The 21,314-nt window shown below is 49.4% G+C and overlaps 1 protein-coding gene across 6 annotated transcripts in view; it reads left to right on the forward strand.

Moving 5' to 3' along the window:
- The window catches only part of SPSB1 (splA/ryanodine receptor domain and SOCS box containing 1), a 71,875-nt gene that overhangs the window by 44,290 nt on the left and 6,271 nt on the right, over positions 1-21,314 (forward strand). For 4 of the 6 annotated variants that reach the window (XM_065575165.1, XM_065575163.1, XM_042852900.2 and 1 more), the window contains one exon: positions 17,774-18,595. In XM_065575165.1, the coding sequence (XP_065431237.1) occupies positions 17,902-18,595 (694 nt within the window). In that variant the 5' untranslated portion in view covers positions 17,774-17,901. Of the gene's footprint in view, positions 1-8,892; positions 8,914-15,044; positions 15,588-17,773; positions 18,596-21,314 lie in introns of those variants that run through there. The other 2 variants (XM_065575167.1, XM_065575164.1) reach the window with 2 other exon arrangements.

The raw sequence follows: 21,314 nt of genomic DNA on the forward strand, positions 1-21,314 counted from the left end.
GCTGCTTTTTGTAAAAGCGGCAGGCCTGCAGCTTGGCAGTGGATCAACGGTAGGTCTCCCTGGCCTTTTGGTAGGCCTACCGCAGTTCCTTTGCTTTCTTAAGACACTGCTGCTGTTCCCTTCGCCTGCATCCCCTGTGCAACCTGCTCCTAGATCTCCACAGCACTGCTTGCACAGCCTCTTCTCCACACAGGCCCAGGGGATCCAATATCTCCTGTCTTTTCCAAGCCAGAGCACGTCTGGAGCTTGTAGCCGTCAGGGTCAGCTGAGCAGTTGCACACAACAAAGGAGAGCGATTAGGTGAGCTCACCAAACTGGACAATCAGGAAAAGGCATTTCAAAAATTTGGGGGGCCGGAAAGGGGATGGGGGGCTTCCGATTTCAGTGACACCTGGGCAATGGGGTTTACAATTGTGAGCAGAGTGGGTAGTGTCTGGCATCATTCAACAGCTGCTGCAGGACTGTTAGCATTGACATAGGTAATGCAGTGTCTACGCTTGTATTACATTGACCATGGCTCAGAGTTGCTGGGGTGGAAGGGTGGGGGGGGGTGTTACTATGCATTTGCCCTTCTCCAGATCCTAGCTAGTGGTAGCTTCTCTGCCATGCTGGATGGAGCCTCCAGGTTAGCAGTTTAGGATGACCTGGTATTCTAGATGTATTCAGTTGCACTTCTGTGGCTAGGGAGTCATGGCTTTTCTAGGATCCTCTGCAAGACCCACACATCTTGGTATCGTCAGCTGTGTGAAACATTTTAACCTGGAAACTAAATTTTGTCCCGTTGCTTTGGGTGCGAAGGACTTCTGCCAAATGCAACCGGAATCTTAAAGGGGACAGATGATCCCCAGCTAACTGGATGCTCCCAAAGAATGTAAAGGCGGTTGGGTCATAGGGAATTGCTCTCCGCTCCCCAAGCCTCGCCCATACACACAGGAGGCTTGGCAACTTCTGGCTCAGCACAAAAACATTCTTTTCCGAATATCTCTCTGGCCCTGTCGGCTCAGTATATATGAGCAAACTCGCTCCTTTCTAGCCTTTGATTCTCCCTCTCAGCCTTCCAGTGGCTGACTAGTTCAGATAGGCCTCCGATCCCCGTGACAGTCCTGTACTAGGCTGCCTTGTTCAATCCCTGACAAGCTTGCTGTGTTCTCGAAACAAATGGTAAAACAAAGGCAAAACAAGGCATTAACAGCGGAAGGACTCTTGGCTTTGTTCTGCAGGCCTGTCTTTCAGATCTGCGCTGACTCCTGGAACTGCTTATTAGGAGAGTGTCACCTAGTGGCTACAGCAAGCAATAGAGGAGAGACCTGGGTTCTAGTCTGGGGTCATGCTAACAACTCCCCAGAACTGTGTCACTGCGCTGTTTGGGCATGATAGTCGCTGGGGTGCTAGTGTGGAATGCACCTTTGCTTGGCCGTTCGTAAGGGAAGGAGGAAATTAATTTCCTAGAATGCTGAGGCACAAGGGGAGACCCGCCTGTCCTCTCTAGTTGTCCAGTCGTCATACAGGATCCTGGTAACTGGAAAAGTCTTGTGTATCTTGGTTACTAGTTCAGATCCGGCCGGGGTTTGTAGTGTCTAGGAGTAGCCGCCCAGTTGCTGTTCAGAAGTCTGTATGAAAATGAGCGACTTCTGCCTGGTTCTAGTCACGAAGGGTACATCCACACTGCAATAAGACCCGCAGGACGGCCGTGGCTGGCTAGAGTCAGTAGACATGGCTTGCACAGCTAAAAATATTGGTGTCGCTGTTCAGGCTCCAGCTGGAACCCAGGCTCTGAAACTCTGCTGGGGAGGTGGGTCTCAGAGCTCAAACTCCAGCCCAAGCCTGAACATCTACACTGCAAATTTTAGTCTGGCGAGCCTGGGTCAGTGGAGCTGGGCTCTGAGGCTCGGTGTCGTGGGTTTTTGTTATTGCAGTGTAGACGTACCCTAGGCGTCCACACTGGTTGGCAGGCCAAGGGCTGAACAAAATGAAAACTAAACTCCTCTGGTATTACTGGCTAGCCCTGCCATGGCAGGGTAAGCTTGCCCACTGGGGTGTGGGAGCCTTAAGTTTCACCACTGCCTGTGCTGTAATTGTCCCTGCTATCAACCCAGCCCCTTCCTTCTACCCAAGAACAATCTACCCCCCAGTGAAACGGTTGCTCCTGTCCCAATCTCCTGGGCTTTCAAGCAGTCATCCGTCTGCCCCACTGTCCCTTGGAGAAGGATGGGGTAGATGATGTTGTTCAACTTTAATGTGGATTCCTTCCATCAGTGCAGCTGCCGCTAGCATTAAACCACAGTGACTCAGTGCTAACGGGCTTCACGAGGGAAGGAGAGTGCTGTTACGAAAACCTGGGTCCTGATGGGTTGTTTTGTTGGCCCATAGTACTGTCTCAGCAGAAAAGAGCTTCTGATATGGGAACAGAAACTCTGGATAGTGATAGAAACTAGTTTCTTTCCTTCTCTTCCCCACTGTCTCAAACTGGTGTGATTGTCCAACGAATGACACAGAACTAAAGAAGGTCGTTTAGGCAGATAAACACACAGGCTGACTGCTGCATGGGCGATGAATAAGTAAAGAGGGAATAAATTAGACTCTGGAGCCCTGGCTGTGCAAGAGGAGCTTGGTTTGGCTAAGGATTAGGTGTGTTTCTTTAATGCAAATAGCTCCAAAGGTAAACATCTTCTATTTTAAATTTATGGTGGCTTACTAGCAGAGGAAATATCTTTTTAAAATGCTGCTTATCCCGATGATATAGCTCCTGGGTTCAGAGAAACCTGATGTGGGGAGTGGTTAATCAGCTAGACACTTCTTACTGAGGGGAGAATCTGTGTTGAAGGGGGTGTAGAAGGCACCAGCTGTTTGGAAGCTCCCAAGCCGGGCACAGAACAGTTAAACACATTGGAACTGGGGCTAATCTGAGAGCCTCTGTCAGTTTGCTGCCCAGTAACTATGGCAAAAGGTTACTGGTGTTAATTTTAGGGGGACCATCCCTGCCCTCCTTATCTGGTTCTTTATTCCACCCACACTTTCCTGCTGTTTTGTCTCCTGCCCATTTAACCTATGGGTCTTGCAAAAGAGCAGCCCCGAGAGCTGTCTCAGATGCTGTACTTTCCAGCTGGCTGTGTTCCTGGAAGGGGAGTGACAAGATAACAGTGACAAACTGTCCGGAGGTGAGGGTCAGTGGTAGGGAACCTACCCACCTGCTGCTAAGTGCTCCTTTATTCACAGGCACATGACGCTTTCCAAGTCAGAACAGCTGCTCTGAGCTAGACTAGCAATTTCAGTAAATCCAGTAATGTGTCAACTCTTCCTTGATGGCTTGAGTGCACCACCCCAGAAGTGGAAACTTGGCGTGGCCACGAAGGATCAGTCTTTCACCCACTTAGCTCACCAGCTGGGTGTGTCTCAGACCTGTCAGCTGTAGTCAAAAAACATGATGCAATTGGTATCACCCTAGTGGTCTCTGTGAGTTCTTAGTTTGGCCAGGCCTAGACTATGACTGTCTGCTGTGAGGTGGGGCAGCTGTGCACAGGATATTATTATTGGGGGGGTTGTAGGAGCACCTTGGAGCTCCAGGCATGGATCAGGATCCTATCAGGCAAGGTGCAGTGCAAATACAAAATAGCCAACCCCTGCCTCAAAGAGCTTCTAGTCTAAGGACACAGGAACCATGATGCAGCATCCATAGAGACAGAAGCCTGCCTGAGCACCTGGCTTTTAAAAAAGCCTCTTTAAAGCCAGGCTTGTCCTGCCTGCTGAGCATGTGTCGGAACGGGGAAGTGTGGAGATTAGCTTGTGAAAGCAGGGAGAGGCTCCCAAGACAAGCTCTGTTAATAACCTGGATGACAGCATGGCTGGTGCCTCTCAGTACAGTCTCCCAACTGCCCAAACCAGTCTTTCCAGCGCTGCTAAGCTGTGGCTTTGGGATCTTTGCTAGCTGTGACGCAAGCCAAGCCTGGCACAACCCTTACTGGGGAGGTAACGTCTTCGTGGGGGAGGCGTGTGCGAGCTTTTCAAGTCCTGGCAGTGCTAGAAAAGTTAACTTCGGAATAGGGCAGGTATGTGGGGATGGGAGGCGAGATTTCCTAAGGAGAGATGAAGTCCTCCCCTCCCCCACTGGCTCTGCGCCCACACCATCCTGACTGGCAAGTGGTTCTTGAATCCTGACCCAGTATGGGCACTGGAAATATTGTCTGGGTATAAGGAACCATCACCGTGAGATTCTGAAACGCCTGGGCCCTTCCGAAGAAAGTACTGCGCTCTGGGCCCCTAGTTTTACTCCATCGACTTCCGTCCCCCTGGGTTGTTGACTTTGGCATGAGGGGGCTGCTGATCCAACCTGTGAGTCCCTCTCCACGTGGCTCTGCCAATGAACCTCAGTCCTAGTGGACGCTGCACCCTCGGTGCTCCGACTGAGGGGACGAGCAGCTGCATCGGCTCTGTGGTGTTATAAATGTCCACAAAGAGCTTGGCTTAGAAAACCACCCGTCTACGAGGCGCAGAACCAGGAGCTCCTGACCCCTTGTCCTGCCTTTTGACAAACTATGGCAAATGACGCCAGCTCAGGCGCTCTGAAGGCTTGTTCTCCTGTCTGGGGCAGACGCTTGATCTAGCCAATCTACTTTCTGCAACAGTCAGTTGTGTCCCCTTTACACCTAAGAACGTGGATCGGTTGCCATGGCACCAAATGTTGCAATTGATGCTGTGGCCCTGGCCAAGTCATTTAAATCTGTGACTGGTTCCTCGTTGCTGAAATGCTTGCACTGCAGCATGGGAGGGCTGATGGCTAATATTTGCAAAGCGCTTTGGAGAGGAATAGCTCTGTGTAATTGCCTAATTACTGCGAGGACACGTTGTTCTCTCTTTCTGTCTCCTCACTTCCCTCTCTGATATGTAACTTCTGGGATGCTCCAGACACGTGTCTTTTTGCCGCCTCAGACTTGCCTTGGAGCAAGGGGAAAAATACTGGGCAGGAAAATCCAGGCGTAACGCAATGTACAGGTGCCGTCTCAATGCTGCCGTATCTGCCAGACCACAACTTCGTGCTATTTCCTCCAAAAGAGTCTATCTGGAGTTCAGAGTTATGGCTCTTATTCTAACTCACCACATATGATCATCATCATCAGTGATGTTCCTGATATAGCCTGTCTGCAACCCTTGCATAAAAACAAGGTATGTCTGCAACCCATCCGTACACACTGCTAGCTTCAGAAAGAGCTGCGGACAGATGGCTGGATTAACTCTCGCTGGCAGTTGGCGTCCAGACATGTGACAGTCTGGCTTGTGGCACCGAAGGTGGTTTAGACACCACGAAGTATACCTGGAAACACAGCTCATTAGACCAGATCTCTGAATTGTAAGAGTGCCTGGCAGTTCTTGTGACACACACACACAGCTGATCAAAACAGCATTTCGCCAGTGGGCTGCAGCCAAATGCTTTGCATCCACAGGATGTTGGAGAGGAGCAGAGGGGAAGAGTTGTGGGGAAGGTCAGGGCTGCAGCTGCAAATTAGGGACATGGGAAGGGGCTTTTGCTAAATTTCTCAGCAATCTGGCAGAGATGCAGTGCAGTACTAGTTTAATGTGATCTTAAACTGCCAGGGCTGTATCCTGGGGAGATGGTCTCTAATAGTTCACGTCCCTGCTGCTATTTAAAGTGACCTAGCTCTGGCGAACTCGCTGAAATATCCCCATGTCCTTATTTCCCCTCTTATCGCTATTAAAGGTGCCTTCTAGAATATAAAGCTGCTAAACTTGCTCGCCAGAAGTCATTCTGCAGAGGTGCTTATCCCTGGGCCTTGGAGTTTGAGGGGAATGGTCTGGGAGTTCTGTTGGGGTTTCTATTCCTGGCTGTGCAAATGACACTGCTGGGAGACACTTGGCCAAGTCACTTAACCTTTGCGCCTGGTTCTCCCTCTCCTCCAATCTACCAAAGGGTTATCATGGTGTCACCTGGAGACACCCCCAGCCTACCGTAGTGGGATCCTTCTTGTGCTTTGCATTGGACACAGTGAGATGGTCTTTGCCCCAAAGAGCTCACAGACTAAATAGACAAGACAGATGATAGGAGGAGAAACAGACACACAGAGGAGAAGTGACTTGGCCAAGGTCTCGCGGCAGATCGGAGCCCAGGATAGAAAACCCACCTCTTTCTATCCATTAAGCCACGCTGCCTCTGGTGGTCTCTGGAGTGGTGGAGGCATGTGTCTTTACAGCACTTTGAGCAAAGCTTGCTGCACCCTGAAATATATCCTCGGGTGTGATCACTTTATTTAAAACAAAAAAACTTCTTTGATTGGGGCGGGAGGAGAGGGGGAACAGTGGTTTGGCTCAGCACCGGAGACAATGGAGTACGGGGCAGGGGTGTGTGAACCATCCTTATTTAAAGAGAGAAAATCTAGTTACAGGTGGCGCTACAGTTTGTGGCGACCCGTGTGTATTGTTTCTGATCTGGCTGCAGGTAGCCAGTGCTGGTTTGCCTGAGAACCATTAACATGGAATCCTGTCTTCCGGCACTGCGCCGTTTCATGCCGGTGCTGTTCCATCAAAGGAGGAAAGAAAACGAACGTGCTCCCAATCAGCACCCTGTCTGAGAAGCAACTGCCGTAAAGGTGCTGTGAAACGTACATACTCGCTTAGAAAGAAGCCGGATCCCATGTCATTGCCAAGAGGACTCTGGCAGCATTTGACAGGATACAAACCCATCCACGTGTGTCAGTGGTATCTATAGCACTAACCTGGATGCTTAAGCGCCAAGCGGATATTGTCCTAAATGGGACAGAGTGAGGGGGAAAAACGATCCCTTGTGATCTTGAAAGCCGTGAAAATACATCAGCTGCCTGTAGCTGAACTTCAGGGCTTGAACAAGGTGGTTTTTATAAATGCAAGTTTTTTTTATAATCTCCTACACTCGGGGGCAAAAGCCACCCACTGACTGATGCAGATGGGGGATAGTTAAGAAAAATCTTCCTCATAAGTAGGGCATTGCGAGGATTAGAGCATCTTCCTCTGAAAAGCCTGATCTTGACCAGCATTGGAGATGGAGAGCTGGTCTGGCAATGCCACTGTAAAAAAAAATTGTACAGTTTGAAACTTTTCTGTCCCTCTAGTGTAGATTTTGTTGCTATGGGGAGGGAATGGCTGGAATCTGCCTTCACTTAAGCAGGCTATTTTTAAGAGCCTTGAGGAAATGCTGTGTCTGTGCATGTGGTTTGATTTGCAGCTGGCACTGGCAAGGAATATGAGTTTTCTTGAGAGCTGCAGATAATCTAGTGACCTTCTTGGCACATCCGCTAAACTTTGTGATGCAGGATTCCCCTTAAATCTTTTAAGATATGACCAGGCCTTTCTGAGACCACTAGCAAATGCCGATATGCACATTGCATCCAGGAGTTTGACTTTAACTGCCACTTGCAGCTGGCCTGTATAATCCAGGGGAGCATCTCTTGCAGTAGCAGGAAACCACCTTCTTCCAGACATGTCTTCCTGAGTACAAACCTTCAACAAAGCAAATGTTTTTGTGTCTCAGCTATTGGAACTGAGTTGTGCAGAACTCCCCTGATGACCACAATGCTTCAGAATCTCTTGACTGGAGGTTTAAGATTAGATTTTTCTTTTTTCCCCTAGAAGCCATTCCCTAGGAATTATTTTGGGGAAGTTCTCTGGCTTGTGTTGTACAGGAGGTTAGACTAGATCACAGTGGTCTCTTCTGGCCTTGGAATCTATGAATTATTCATCCTCTCCCTGGTTGTAGAGGTGCTTCAAGACTTTCTTGTTGCTAGCTGCAGAGCTTCATGGCTGTGTTGGGTCGGAGGAGAGTGGAAACTTAACCAGGAGATTGGATTCCTGTAGGTGGCTCCTCCGTTATGTGGTTTTATGCAGATATTGATGGGAGCGAGGGTGGGCCTAGCTAATTCCGGGCGCTGGCTCATTTGAGTTCACAGCCCTGCTATGGTTGTGTTTGAAAATTGAACAGTTTGAGGATGAACCACAGCGCATGAGATGTCCACAGTGCATTTCACATGCTACCCAAAATGCACCGCTTTTGCAAAGCTTCTGCTTGGAGGACCCTTCTTAGACACATTTTATGGCACTGCTAGGACCTGGAGCAGTTTAAAAGCCAGCTGTTTTACAAGGTCGAATTTTCTGAAAGCCCCTGCCCAGGAGATGGCCTTTCTCCTCTTTCTGAAAAGATACCCCTCCTTGTACCTGTAGTGGAGACCTCTCTCTTAGAGGATTGAGGGTAGGTACATCTCTCATTCAGCATCTAGAAGAATTGGAATCTAACTGCAGAAGTCTGTAGGCATAGGGCCCACAACTTTGCAGAAAAATCTGGTGCTTGGCTTAGGAACGTGGGTTGCCAGCATTGCTTTTGGCAGAGTACTGCTCAGTTAGGCTGTAAAGAGGCTTGTTCTCCTCCATCCCCTGCAGATCTGTAGAATACAGCTGCTTGTCGTGGCCTCTGTTTTGGAAGAGGATTTTCTTGCTCTGTCTGTCTGCCAGAACGTGTGCCATCCCTCTTTATTGCTTTCCTCCTGCTCTCACATGCTAAGGCAGTTTCACTTTCTGCAGAGGGACCGTAACAGCCCTTCCAGCAATTGAACCTTCTTAGTCAAGCTGCTTCTGCCGGTGGTGGGGTTGGGGGAAGTTGCCCCCTTGGGCGACTTCTTTTTGTGGTCTGTGAAGCAAGACTGAAGAGGGGCGGCAACCAGTGCCAAAAACTGGTGCCGGGCAGTGATGATTGTGCCTCCCCGTCTCTGCTGGGACTGACTTGCAACACTTCAAAACTAGCGTAAACCGTGTTACTAATGCAGTGGTCTCTGCGTGCTACTTAGCAGCTGCCGAGGCAGCCTGTTCTGGGGCTGGCTAGCGTTTGCCGCACACCGACTAGCTTCCAGGGCAGCCGGCAAAGGCTCCTTCTGGCAGGTAGGTGTTTCAAAAGCGTTGATTAATTGTTAGCGGCAGGAGCTGGGACTTCGGAGATGTTCTGAGTGCAGGGGGTGTCCGTGCGGTGGGGGAGTAGCAGGACTGGGTCTCCTGACGTCGCCCTCTGATCTCCTTTGTGAGAGTGGACTGAGAATAAAAACACAGCGCTGGTAACTTTCTGCTGAGATCAAAGCTTAACTGTTGTGCAGATTTCAGTTGCACTAGTTTCACAGGGGAACTTGAGCGGTGTGCTTTCCCTTCTGGTTAAAATGTTGCTACAGTCGGCTGTGCTCTCAGTCCAATGCAAGAGGGTTTGTGCTCCTGGACGGTGCTGACTGCTGAGAGAAGGAAGGATTATTGTTGCTTTGGATTGAAGTCGCACTTTGGCATGTCTACATGGCAATCAAACACACGCCGCTGGCCCGTGTCAGCAGGTGTGTGTTTGCAATGTAGATCCACCTCTAGAGGCCCTAGTTGAGATCAGGGTTCCATTGCACCTATTGGGTTCCGGGAAGGATCTCTTCTCTCTTCTCTCCCCTCCGCCCCCCAGCCTAAGGGGAGGATCCACAGGACCCGAAACCCAACTGATTTCGGGGGACAACTAACGAAATAAGAGGGACAGGAGTGCGGTCAGAGGGTCAAAAGAAGGGTTCCATTGTGCTAGGCGCTGTACAGACACAGTGAGGCCTTGGCCAAAACAAAGGAGTGATGGGGGAATTGTGGGTGTGGGGGAGTCAATTGCCCAAGGAACAGATTGGGGGCAGAGCTGGGGCTAGAACCAGGACTCCACACGCCAGTCCAGTGCCCTGCCCACTGGCCGTGATGAGTTCTTGGTCTCTAACGAGTAGGAAGAGGGACAGTGTTGACTTAGTCCCTAAAACAAACCAAAAGGACTTGGAAAATCCGATTCCTTTTTTTAAAAGACATAAGCCAGGGTTAAAGAATGGTAGAATGATGACAAGGCTCATACCAGGCAGTTAAATCATTCTCCTTTTAAAAGCTTGGTTAAGTGGCTGTACACAGCATTTCCTCTCCCCCTGCCCCTCTGTATGGTGTCTCCAGATCTTAAGCTCTTTGGGGTGGGGCCAGGAGTTTCTCCTCACGCTCTGGGTGCTTTATAGATGCCTGACCTCTCCCCCGTAGAAACTCTGTGTAAATACTGTGGGAAGAGAGCGAGCCAGAGTAAACTCTCCCTCAAACCAACAGCCATAGAGCAAAACTTACACGGGAAGCCAGGGGATGGAGAAAAGCATGTTGGGGCCTCCGTGCCTGGTGACCTGGGAGGTGTCATCCGTTGCTTTGCAGCTCACCTTGGCCAGAGCAGCTGTGCGTGGCTTTGAACTTCAGTTGTCCAAAACCTTTCGTAGCTGGCTAGAGTTGCCTTCGGCTTTTCCCTTTCTGCAGTGTTTGGTTCGTTTTCAGTTCCAATCTCCTTTGTCTGAGCTGGCACCAGTATGGCTCTGCTCCATGCAATGAGTGCATCGTAGGGGTCCACACTGGAGGTGCTTTCCTGTCCTAACATCCCCTCCTGCTGCTTCCATGTTTGGCAACATTGCTTGTCCCAGAGCAAATGGAGAGGTTCTGCTTTTTTTCCTTAATGCAGCTTTTAATATTTGCTTTAACCCTCTCAAGCATAGAGAGCTCTGGGCAGGACTTACTACAAACTTGATAACCACAGTTCAGGGTGGGGTTGGGGTAATGGCACCAGCAATGTCTCTGTACTCCTTTGTAAAGCTCCCAGCACCAAGTCCCTGCTTTGTGCAGAGCCCACCTGTGCTGATGTTCTGCAGACTTGCACTGCTTCCCACTTAGCTCCTGGATGGAGTTTGTCGTAGGATTTGACCTTTTAAAGCCCCATGTGGTTTGGAATGGGACTATCTGAAACGACCTGTCTGTGTGACAGCAATGCAGTTTGAGCAGTCATCTGGCTTTAGATAGAGCAGGGAGAGCTGGTGGGAGGACTTCTTGGGTGAGAGCCCCTCTTCCTGAGAACTTCTCCTCCTGGTTGTTCAGACGGCCCAGATTTAACTTTTATGGCACATGGCAAAGCTCAAGAAAGTAGAGCACAGTGGGTTGAAGGATGGAGTGGGTAGGGCATGTCTATGAATCTGTGGGGTTCCTCATAGCCTGTCTGGAGTTTAGTAGTTAGACTTTTTTTTTCTCAGACCTTGGATAAATTGTTGTGAAACTTCCGGACCCACTGTGGGAGTGTTTTAAACAAATCAAAAGAAACTAAAAGCAATGGAGCGGAGTCTTGGGTCTTGCCTACACTACAGAACGTTGCCATGTTGGGACAAGATTATGAACAGTCGAGTTTGCTGACGCAGGGCTGACCGCTAGCGAAGCGTCGGGGTTAGATTGTGGTGAGCATTGTCAGCTAACTCAGTTGGTCAGTTGCTTTCAAACTTGAACGCTCTGTAGCGTGGATGGGTCTAGATGGCCAAAGCAGGGCTGGGGTTTGGATGTGATGTTGGGGTGGAGGGGAGTGTATGAACAGAGAGGCAAAGCGTGGCTTCTCAATATCTTGCATGCAGTATTTTGGTGATGAATCGTTGCATTAGCTAATGATTCAATGGGAAGGGCGAGGCTTACAAGTCCTTTGCAAGAAGTGCAGTTTAAGTTAGGGCCTTAGAGGGTGGTTGCATAATGGGGCTGGGTTAGGGGAGGTGTTCCAGCCCTAGGAAGTGGAGATGGTGCAGGACAACATGCAAATGGAAGGCTGCATGCATCCCTTGGGAGAAGGCAAAGGAGGTTGTCAGGGAAGCAACGTTTGCATGACCTTGACTCTTAGTACAACACAAGTTATTTGGGTGGAGAGGTGAGAAGATGGTCTGGATGTGCTCAGTGGTTGAGCCTGGCTGTTGGGGCAGCCTTTCTGCCTAGGGGAGACAAGGTGCCAGGAAGACAGAGAAGGCTTTCTAGGTGGGATACCCTGTTCTCTATCTCCGCTTCCATTTGCACCTTTGCTGCAATCGTTCTTGAGCAGCCCCAAAACAATGTCCCTGCTCCTCTCTTGTGGTGTGAAAGCCCTTGATGGAGAAACGTCTCATGATCACCTTCGTGCCCACTCGCCAACATCATTTGTTTTGTAGCCTGACGCGTGTGTGTACCATGGGACGTTGCCAGTTGGTTCCTAACAGCTAAACTAAAGAAAGAGCTAATGCTCTGAAAATAGCAGTGGATGTCGTTGCTGTGAGACTCCAAAGTTCTTAAATCTGTCAGGTTCCGAATAAAACCAGAATAGCACAGGAGCAAAATGGGGCTTTAAAACTGTGGGGCCAAACGGGGCTGGTGGTAGTAGAGCAATGCAGAAATCCAGCAAGCACAGGCTGCATGAGCAATGGAGATCTTCCAGTGTGTAGATTCCACGGTGGTAGGCACCTTTATAGACCCCTGAAAATCTTTGTGGTGAAAGGTTTGTAGCTTTAAGTGCTTGGTGTCTTCTGACCCTTTTTCTCTAGGGCTGCCTGCGTCTCATGCTGAGCTGTCTGTAGGGAGGTGTAATGCATAGCTCTGCACTCCCAGATCGGTAAGCCGCCACTCTAACAGTACAGGAGTCCGGTCCTTGGGACACAAAGCCGTTTGCACAGCAGAACTGTATTCTGGTCTGCTTTGTGCTTGCTGAGCACCACGGTGGCTGCTATACTTTAGTTTGAAAAGGCAGGCGCTTTTCTTTTAAAATCCTGTTGGGGTGTAAGGAATAAACCCTGCCTTTGGGTAATCTGATTCCCTGCCAAAGCTGGCTCTCCTCAACTAGTGTTACTGCTGATAACTAGATGTCAGCTTGCACGGTGTTCGTCAATCCCTCTAACAGAGCTGATGGATTCTGCCTTAGCCTGTCAGATTGTAAAGGGGCCACATTCTACATGCATCTTGGAGCCATAAGTTAAGTAGCATCTCCTTGTGTTACTTGGACACTATCCAGTCTGACCTTCTAGAAGCCCCTTACTTGTGTTCAGTTCTCGCTGCTCCTTTCTGTTCCTTCCCAACCCAACCTTTTTCTCTCTCTCGTGTCCTGGCTGTAATGTCGAATCTAGTTCTTTGCTGCTTGGACCTGGCTAGCTCCCTAGTTCTTTGCCTCAGGAAAGAAAGGTAATGAAGCATGCAGTGACTAGTGCTCATCCAAAGGTGGGTGAGGTTCTTTCAAGTTTCCAAGGGCATCAGCTTTCATTCCCAGCTGAAAGCTCCTTTCTCTCTTGCGACACCCCTACCCCATTTCTGGGGCAGCGGCTCTGTTGGGCACATGGTGCACAATGGAGTGTTGCAGTAGGTATATATTGTGATGCATTACAATAATTGCTAAACGCACAAGCCACGGTGTTCCGATTTGGCCCTCTCATTCTGTCCTTGGAATCCTTGGCTCAATTCAGTGTTACAGGTATGTAAAGCCCACCCTTTCTCTGAGCTCCACTCGGCTTCAAGCAGAAGCAAACCCTATCTACTCTTACGGATGAGCATGGGTGCAGTAACAGAGATTGCTGAAGGGAAGCTATTCCCAAGTGCAAGTTAAGTCAAAGACAAGGAGTGTATGAAAGGCTGCTGTAGAGAACACGTACTGGAATTTAGTCTTGCTGGCACTTCCGCAGATGGAGCAGGGAAATGGGGGATTGTTTGCTCATTAGCAGAGTACAGAAGTACCCTCTACTCTACTCTCAAGTATGTCTTGCTTCAAAATGGTGTCTGCACCAGATACTCACTCAGTTTGGCAGGCTGGATTGTAGCTTCTTGTCTGTTGCTGTCACGTGGACTATTGCATTCAGGAAAATCTCTGCATCTCCTTTTCTGCCAGTGTTTTGATCCTTCATCATAGAGTTTAAGGCCCCAAAGGATCACCAGATCATCTCGTCTGACATCCTATATATCACAGGCCTCCAACACCACCCAGCAGATGCACACCGAACCGAAACCAGACTCTAGCATTCAGCCCATGTGAAACTAGATTACTATATGCCTCAGGGAGAGAATAGGAGTGACCCAGGTGCACCAGTGCCAGAGGCACCTGCATTGGCAGAGAAGTGCTAGGAAGGGAGATTAGAGACCTAAATATCTGCAGATTTAATCAAGACTTAGTGTTGCCACCTATTGGAGTGAAGTGGAATGAGATTCCCGGGGAGAATGAGGCGCACATTTTAAAGAGAAGCATTGAGCCAAAGAAAGGGGAACATCACTAAAATTGTTCTGCAATTGGTTAATGACTTAGCTGCTTAGCCAGTCGGCAAATGCTGGAGTGTGATTTAAGCAGTCCTTGCAAGTTCCCTAGCTCGTCTTCGGGTGCCCCCGTGGATAATACTGGATGATGTCTGACTTATAGTAGTTAGCCTCCATTTCAAGTTGTTCATTACCAATGTTATCAGCCCTGTTCTACAGGACTGGAGTTTGTTAAAGCACTTCTGTCTCGTAGGGCAGAGGTCCCTGAAGAGAGCCCAATATAGTACTTGAGATGTAGGATAGGTCTTGTTGTTTCATTGACACTGTCTCTTAAATGGTGAAACATACGGCCTGTGCAACACCGTAGCAGAAAATGGGTGGGCATCTAAAGGTGGGAAACAAACTGTTCTAAGAGGCAGCTGCTTTTTCTTCCATAGTTGCCTAACAAACTAGGGCAGGCTTGACTGGGAGGTTGGGAGTGGTTTGTTCCCTAAGAGCACACCTCCAAGAATCTGACGTTCAGCTCACCGGGCAAAGGTAGAAGAGAATGTGGAAGATCTTCAGGGCCAATGTACTCTGCCAGCTGTGGAGCTGGCTTCTCAGAGATGGAACTTTGGGGGTTAGTCTCAGAAAGCTTGACAAACTCTGTGTGTGTGTGTGTGTGTGTGTGTGTGTGTGTGTGTGTGTGTGTGTGTGTGCATAGTTTAGCAAACTATGCAAATAGCCACAGAACTGCAGCAACCCCTGGACCGCAGGCACCTAAAATAGCAGAGTAGTCTCAGCAACTTCGTTAGCATAAAGCTTAGGCGAAGCTGATCAGTCTGTCCATGGTAATGCCGACGCACGTTACAGCCCTTCCTTCCCCCCATTGCCTCTAACTGAAGTGCTGCCGCTTATGTCCGGTAACCTTTTTTTTTATACAAGATCTGATTCATGCACTGTGATTTTTTTTCCATGCCAGACGAGGTCCTGGTCATGAGTAACTGTTGTGACTGTTAGCTGGCAGGAATTCTGGGTGATTGCCTCACTCCAGGAAATGTTAAAATAACACTTTTTTCTTAGAAAGCTGGTTCCCTCCCCTCCCATATTTTTATTTTCCTAATAGCCGCCCCTACTCTGGCGGCTCATAAACAGAGGGTTGCTTGTGTAGCCGAGTGAGAGCAGATTTGCTTGGGTGGACACAATGCCACAGAGCGGGGCACGAAGGTAGCTGGTCTCTAAGCAGATAGGCTCCTCTCAAAATGAGTCTGTCTGAAGCTTGGAAGGAAACTGTTAAGCTGTGCAAAGAATCCTGCTTCTCTCTCCGGACTCGGAGTCTGCTTCTGTCTCCCTGGGAAGAGCAGCTGCCCCAGTGATGCAGAGAATTGGAGACGAAACGTACAAGGAGGGTTTTTGTAACTGCTGTCTGGATTCCAGTAACTCAATGGGAGCTCTGCTGCCAAGCGTTGCTGGAATGTGGGCCTCCTGAGGCTGGGCTGAGCCTGTTTGCCTGCTCCTTCAGCTCTGCAAAGTTGGACGCTTCCAAGGTACTTCACAGTATTGAGGGGTCGGACTAGGGAAGTGCTGGGGGTTTGGGGGACAGATTCCTCTCCAGACCTGTCCCAGCGGAGGGTGCGCTCTCTAACTCTGCCCACTGATCAGAAAATGGTTTGTAGCCATTGGGGGCTTTCCCTTACTGCCTGGCCTCTCCCTTTTTTGATCACTGAAATAGCTTTATTGCTGTTGGGAAGTAGCCATGTTTAAAGCTTTTTCAGGAGCTGCGTTTCAGTGCTGAGCTGAGGAAGGAAAAGCTATCAAGGAGCCAACCTCGCCTGTGCGTTTGCCTTGTGTAATCTTTTCTCCAGAGGGTGCTTAGAGCCCAGAGGATTCCCTCCCACCCCGAGAGCCTTGTCACCTACGGCAGGCAGCCAAGGAAGGCTGGATCTCCCGCGCCCTTGGCCAGCTATAGCTACTCCAGGGAAATCCATGCAAGTCACTTCCCCACTTCACATGAGCGAGTGCTTCCTCTGCTGTGCTCTCAGCCCTTGCTGAACCAGCGAGTGGGACCCATGGTAGCATAGACCTCAGGCTCTGCCAGCCAGCCCTGTAATATCCCAGCAAGCACTAGACATCTTCGCAGATTGGGATCAGGTCTTCAGGTTCCCCCTGAGAGCACGGTGGTTAGGAAATAAAACCCTGAAGGGAGACCCACTGAAACCCAGCCTGCTCCTTTACTACTCCTATAGTCCTATTTCAGCCACCTTTATTATTTAGTGGCAACTGCCTCTGTCTGGAGGTTGGTTCTGTCTTATCTATTGCAAAATAAGACCAGGGGATCAGGATGGGGAGGCTTGTGCTGCTAAGAACTAGCTAAATACCGAACATGCCGTAATCCCTGGACCTTGCCTTAAGCTTCAGTAACCAAGTCCAAATAAGCAAGCTCAGTTCTCCTGCCAGAGCAGTCTCCCCTGCAAGATGAAAGCAAGCTCCTTCTAGGCTCTAAATGCGACTTCAATCCCTCTGAACTTGGACATACCTCTGGGAATCGCTTTGCTACAAGGGCTCAAATAGGCGCAGTAGTTGCCTGGGGCTGTTGAGGGATTTTTCTTTGCAGAATGTTAAATGCTTTGTGTGTTTTGGCTCCTTTCTGGGCAACTGTAGAGATTGCTTTGACTGTTGTCCAGTTGGAATGTAATTCCAGGGCCTTTCTAAGTGTCTGGAAAGATGCACACAGGTGGATGGTCCTGGCAGTGGCTGGGGTGTCTCGTGCCGCTTGCATCCATGAGCGTATAGGTTGGGGCTGAGATGAAGCAAGGCTATGCTCGCTAAAAGCCGGATCTACTACAACTCCATTGCGGATTCAGGACCATCAAGGAATTTCTTAATCTCTGCCACTACCTTGTATCAACGCTTGTGCCCATGTATGTGGCATATAATAGAGTATTTAGCAGGAGTGATTGGGGATTAAATGCAGGGGATACCTATGGGAAGGCAGCATATTCGAGAAGCCCTGTGTCTAAAAGCTTTAGCATGGCCCAGTGACAACAGGGTGGTCCAGTCTGTGTAACCCAAGGAAAAACCACAGCTGCAGTGTTTTCAATGACGCCCACAAAGGGCCAAAGTCTGGGTTTCTCTATGCATCGTATATCACAGTACGTAGACTTGTGTCCTCCTTGCAGCTCGTGAGAGGCTGGGCGTGCTTACATTTTTCCAGCTTCCTTATTAAACTTCGCCTACATGAGTTGCCTGGCAAACTCCCAGTCCTTACAGTATGTCCACCCTGCAGTTAGAGGTGAAATTGCATCGTGTGGAGACCGACCTGAGAGAGCTTTAATCCAGCTATTGCAAGTCCCAGTAGTGGTGAGGCTGCAGCAGCAAGGACTTCAGCATCGGCTAACTGCCTGGGTACCCCGCGGGGGTCCCAGACGGGTTTAAGCCTCTGTGCTGCGGTGGCTTCGCTGCTGTTGGTGCTCTCACTTGCTAGATTAAAGCTGGCTCAGGTAGGTCAGTATATGCTACAGTCACACCTGGTCCTGCAGTGTAGACAGAACTTTTAAAGGTTCCCTCTAGAACACACTGCAAGTTCCAGTGAGTGGTGGTCCGGTCTCTGTCTGTGCAGGGCACGTGAGCCCTCCTAGGTGTGACCTTTGGTCTGACAAGGAGGCGCTGGAAATCTTGTTTCTGGGTGATGTGCTAATGTTTAACTCTCCTTGTTTTTCTTTCCCTCCATTAGGCAATACTGACCAGTGCACATCTTGATAAGGTCTCCTAGCAACCTCTTCTGCAGGGCTGAATGACAGCGGGAGGGTAATTGATGAGCTTGCCCTGGGAGTCTCTAAATACCTGAAATCAAAACACAAGATGGGTCAGAAGGTCACTGGCGGGATAAAGACTGTGGATATGAGAGACCCTGCATACAGGCCACTCAAGCAGGAGCTCCAGGGGTTGGATTACTGCAAGCCCACGCGCCTGGACTTGCTATTGGACATGCCTCCGGTCTCGTACGAGGTCCAGCTGCTGCACTCATGGAACAACGATGACCGCTCGCTGAATGTCTTTGTGAAAGAGGACGACAAACTAATATTTCACCGGCATCCGGTGGCTCAGAGCACAGATGCCATCCGAGGCAAAGTTGGATATACGAGGGGACTGCATGTGTGGCAGATCACGTGGGCCATGAGGCAGCGGGGCACGCATGCCGTGGTAGGGGTGGCTACGGCGGACGCGCCCTTGCATTCTGTAGGGTACACGACCCTGATAGGAAATAACCATGAATCCTGGGGCTGGGACCTTGGGCGGAACAGACTGTACCACGATGGCAAGAACCAGCCGAGTAAAACCTACCCTGCCTTCTTAGAACCGGATGAGACTTTCATTGTGCCGGACTCTTTCCTGGTGGTCCTGGACATGGATGACGGGACCCTGAGCTTCATCGTAGATGGGCAGTACATGGGTGTTGCTTTTCGAGGACTTAAAGGGAAAAAACTGTATCCAGTTGTAAGCGCGGTGTGGGGGCACTGCGAAATACGGATGCGCTACTTGAACGGGCTTGATCGTGAGTATAACCCTGTGCAGATCTCTGCATGCCTTCCTAGCCCCGCTAAAGAGATTGAACCACATAGCCGCACTCTCTTCCCAATAGCTAGTGAGCTATGTACCTGAAAACTGACTCGTGCAAACCGAAATTAAGCCGGTTAGGACAGCAGGGTCTGTTCGGGCAGCAAAGGGCTAGGGGGAGAGGATGGGGTTTCTACTCCAGATTAGTCTCTGCTGATGGGCTGTGTTTGGAAAGAGCAGTATTGTTTCTAGCTGGATCTGGTGCAGCTACCAGTCAGCCAGATTATGTCCCTATAGCAGGGTAACCCCCACTGGTCTGGGTACACATCAGCATACGGAGCCTCAAATTAGGAAAGCAGTTTGATAGTAACTAGGTGACTGTATAGGACGGAAAGTGTGGATTTTGGGCAGCCATGCGGAGAGGAAACCTACAGCTGGGACTCCAGCCATCTGCATGAAGTCTATCTGGAAAGCTGATGTTCTCTTCCTCCTCCTCCTCCTCTTTACTGCTAGAGTCTCCAGAGCCTTACTATGGATTTAGGCCAATGGACAAGGCAGAATCCTGTAGCTTCTCTGAGGCACGCTTTACCTGAAAGGTGACCTTTCCTCCACGTACTCTTTATACAGGAGAACAAGTTTTAAACTTGCTCTGCAGGCAGGTGTGTAGGGAGCTGTGCAGTCATTAGCCTGGAACCCCACCTTTCAGCAACTAGCTTTCTGTCCTTTTCCCTTCCAGGCTAAGGAACGCTGTTGAACAGAGTGGGGTTGGGTATTCTGGCCAGGAAAACCGTCGTAGTTCTGACGGCTCAGTGTAAACTCAGGATGGCAGTTGGTCACCAAGCTTAGTACAAGCTTCCCAAGTTCAAATTGGTCCTGAAAAAAAGCCTGTCTGTCTCTTTGGGACAGAGGTTCCCAATTGCACCAGAATGGGACTTAGTCCATTCGGAGGAATGGCTTAACCTGGATTCACTGCTACAGAAATTTGTCAGGTTTAATATGGGAAGGATTAGCATGTTCACCCCAAGCCCCAGAGTAGCATCTGTCTTGTATTGTTGCAAGGGATTATAGAATACTTTCTTCCTGTATTTGGGGGTAAATATACTTCCTCTTCATCAAAGCCATGCAAAGGTCACCCAGGGCAATGATGGAGCCCTTTCAGAATCAAGTGTAGTATTAATTACAATTAATGAATTATGAATTATTTAAGCAGGATAGTTCACTTCTGTAGAACGAAGTGCAAGTGCCTAATACTGCAGACTTGACTCTCCTTGCTACTGTAGCTATTAAATTAAGGCAATGGGTGGTGTTTGTATTGTAGTCCCCCGGGAGCCCCAGTCATGGAGCAGGATTCTGTTGTGCTAGGGGCTGTGCAAACCGACCAAAAGGGACAATGTTTTTGAACAGTGAGATTTTTTTTTTTCCCTTCCACTCTGCATTAAAACTCCTAGGTTTTGCTACCCAGGTTGGCCTGCAGAGACTGAATCTTCAAGCTTTGGTGTTTCTGCTGCTCTATTATCTAGCCAAACCTGGCAACCAATCGACATGCAGTAGGGTATTCCTGGCCTGAGACAGAGCCAGTGCTGAGTCACAGGCATTGGAGTGAAACATTTGGGGTGTGTGTGTGTGTGTGTGAGAGCTAATTCTCACTTCTCCTAATTTGCCCTGCTGTAAACACCTACCGTTCAGTCTCTTGATTTTCAAATTTAGTGGCCCTAAGCAAACCTGGCCAATGGTGCAGCTGGGTATTTAGCAAGCTCTGAGCTTTTACATGACTACAGGGACAGCTGCTGATTAAACATATCCAAACTCGTGTATTTTTACTCTACACTTTCAGTGCACTGTAACTGAGATCTCCCTAATGACAGCCCCCCAACCCTCCCCCCCCGGTACCTCTCACAGCAAAACATTGTCTTAGCTGTGACCCATGTCGAGCAAATGCTTGGCTCAAAGGAAGAGCTTTGCCCTGCACATCAGAGAGGAGAATTCCACAGCCCAGGACCCTTCCTCAAAAACTCTGCTGTTACTCCTCACTTCCAGGTGCCGTTGGTTGGAGAGAGCTTTCCAGCTAAGCCTGATAGCTGTAGCAGTCCACGAAAGCTTATGCTCTAATAAATTTGTTAGTCTCTAAGGTGCCACAAGTACTCCTGTTTCACTTTGGGGATGGTTAGTCTCATAGGTACCTAGGTCCCAAACCGTGTGGACGTAGGTAAAGCAAAACAGGCATTTCAAATTACATCCAGGAGCAGACTGGTAGGGATTGGAGCACTGATATTGTGTATTCCTCTCCTTCTAAACAGTGATGGGACTAGACTGGTCTAATTTTGAGGTGGCCTAAATTGAGCTTTGTGACACAGGAACACAGATTCTTGTCTGAACGGTGGTCTTGGCCAATCACCCTATCAAGTCTTCTGTATCTGAAAGGAGCCAATGGCAGGGCAGAGGCAATGGCTGGGAATGCTTTGTATTTACTTTACAGGCTAATAAATGAGCAAGAGCCCTTCACTTGCACTGGTTTCAAGGGTCCAGGCACAGGGCAAGTGCGTGTGTGAAGTAGGGAAAGGCACTGGATAAAGGTCGGATGTCTCATCTCCATGTATGAGAGGTGCCCCTTCAGGATGCTGGTGCTGAAACTTGAAAATGCACACTGTCAATGCTTTCCGTATAGACTGCCTTCCACAAGTAAACACTACCATCTAAAAACCAGATGGTCCCTCAGC

Source organism: Chrysemys picta, chromosome 21, assembly GCF_011386835.1.
Source record: "Chrysemys picta bellii isolate R12L10 chromosome 21, ASM1138683v2, whole genome shotgun sequence".
Lineage (NCBI taxonomy): Eukaryota > Metazoa > Chordata > Testudines > Emydidae > Chrysemys > Chrysemys picta.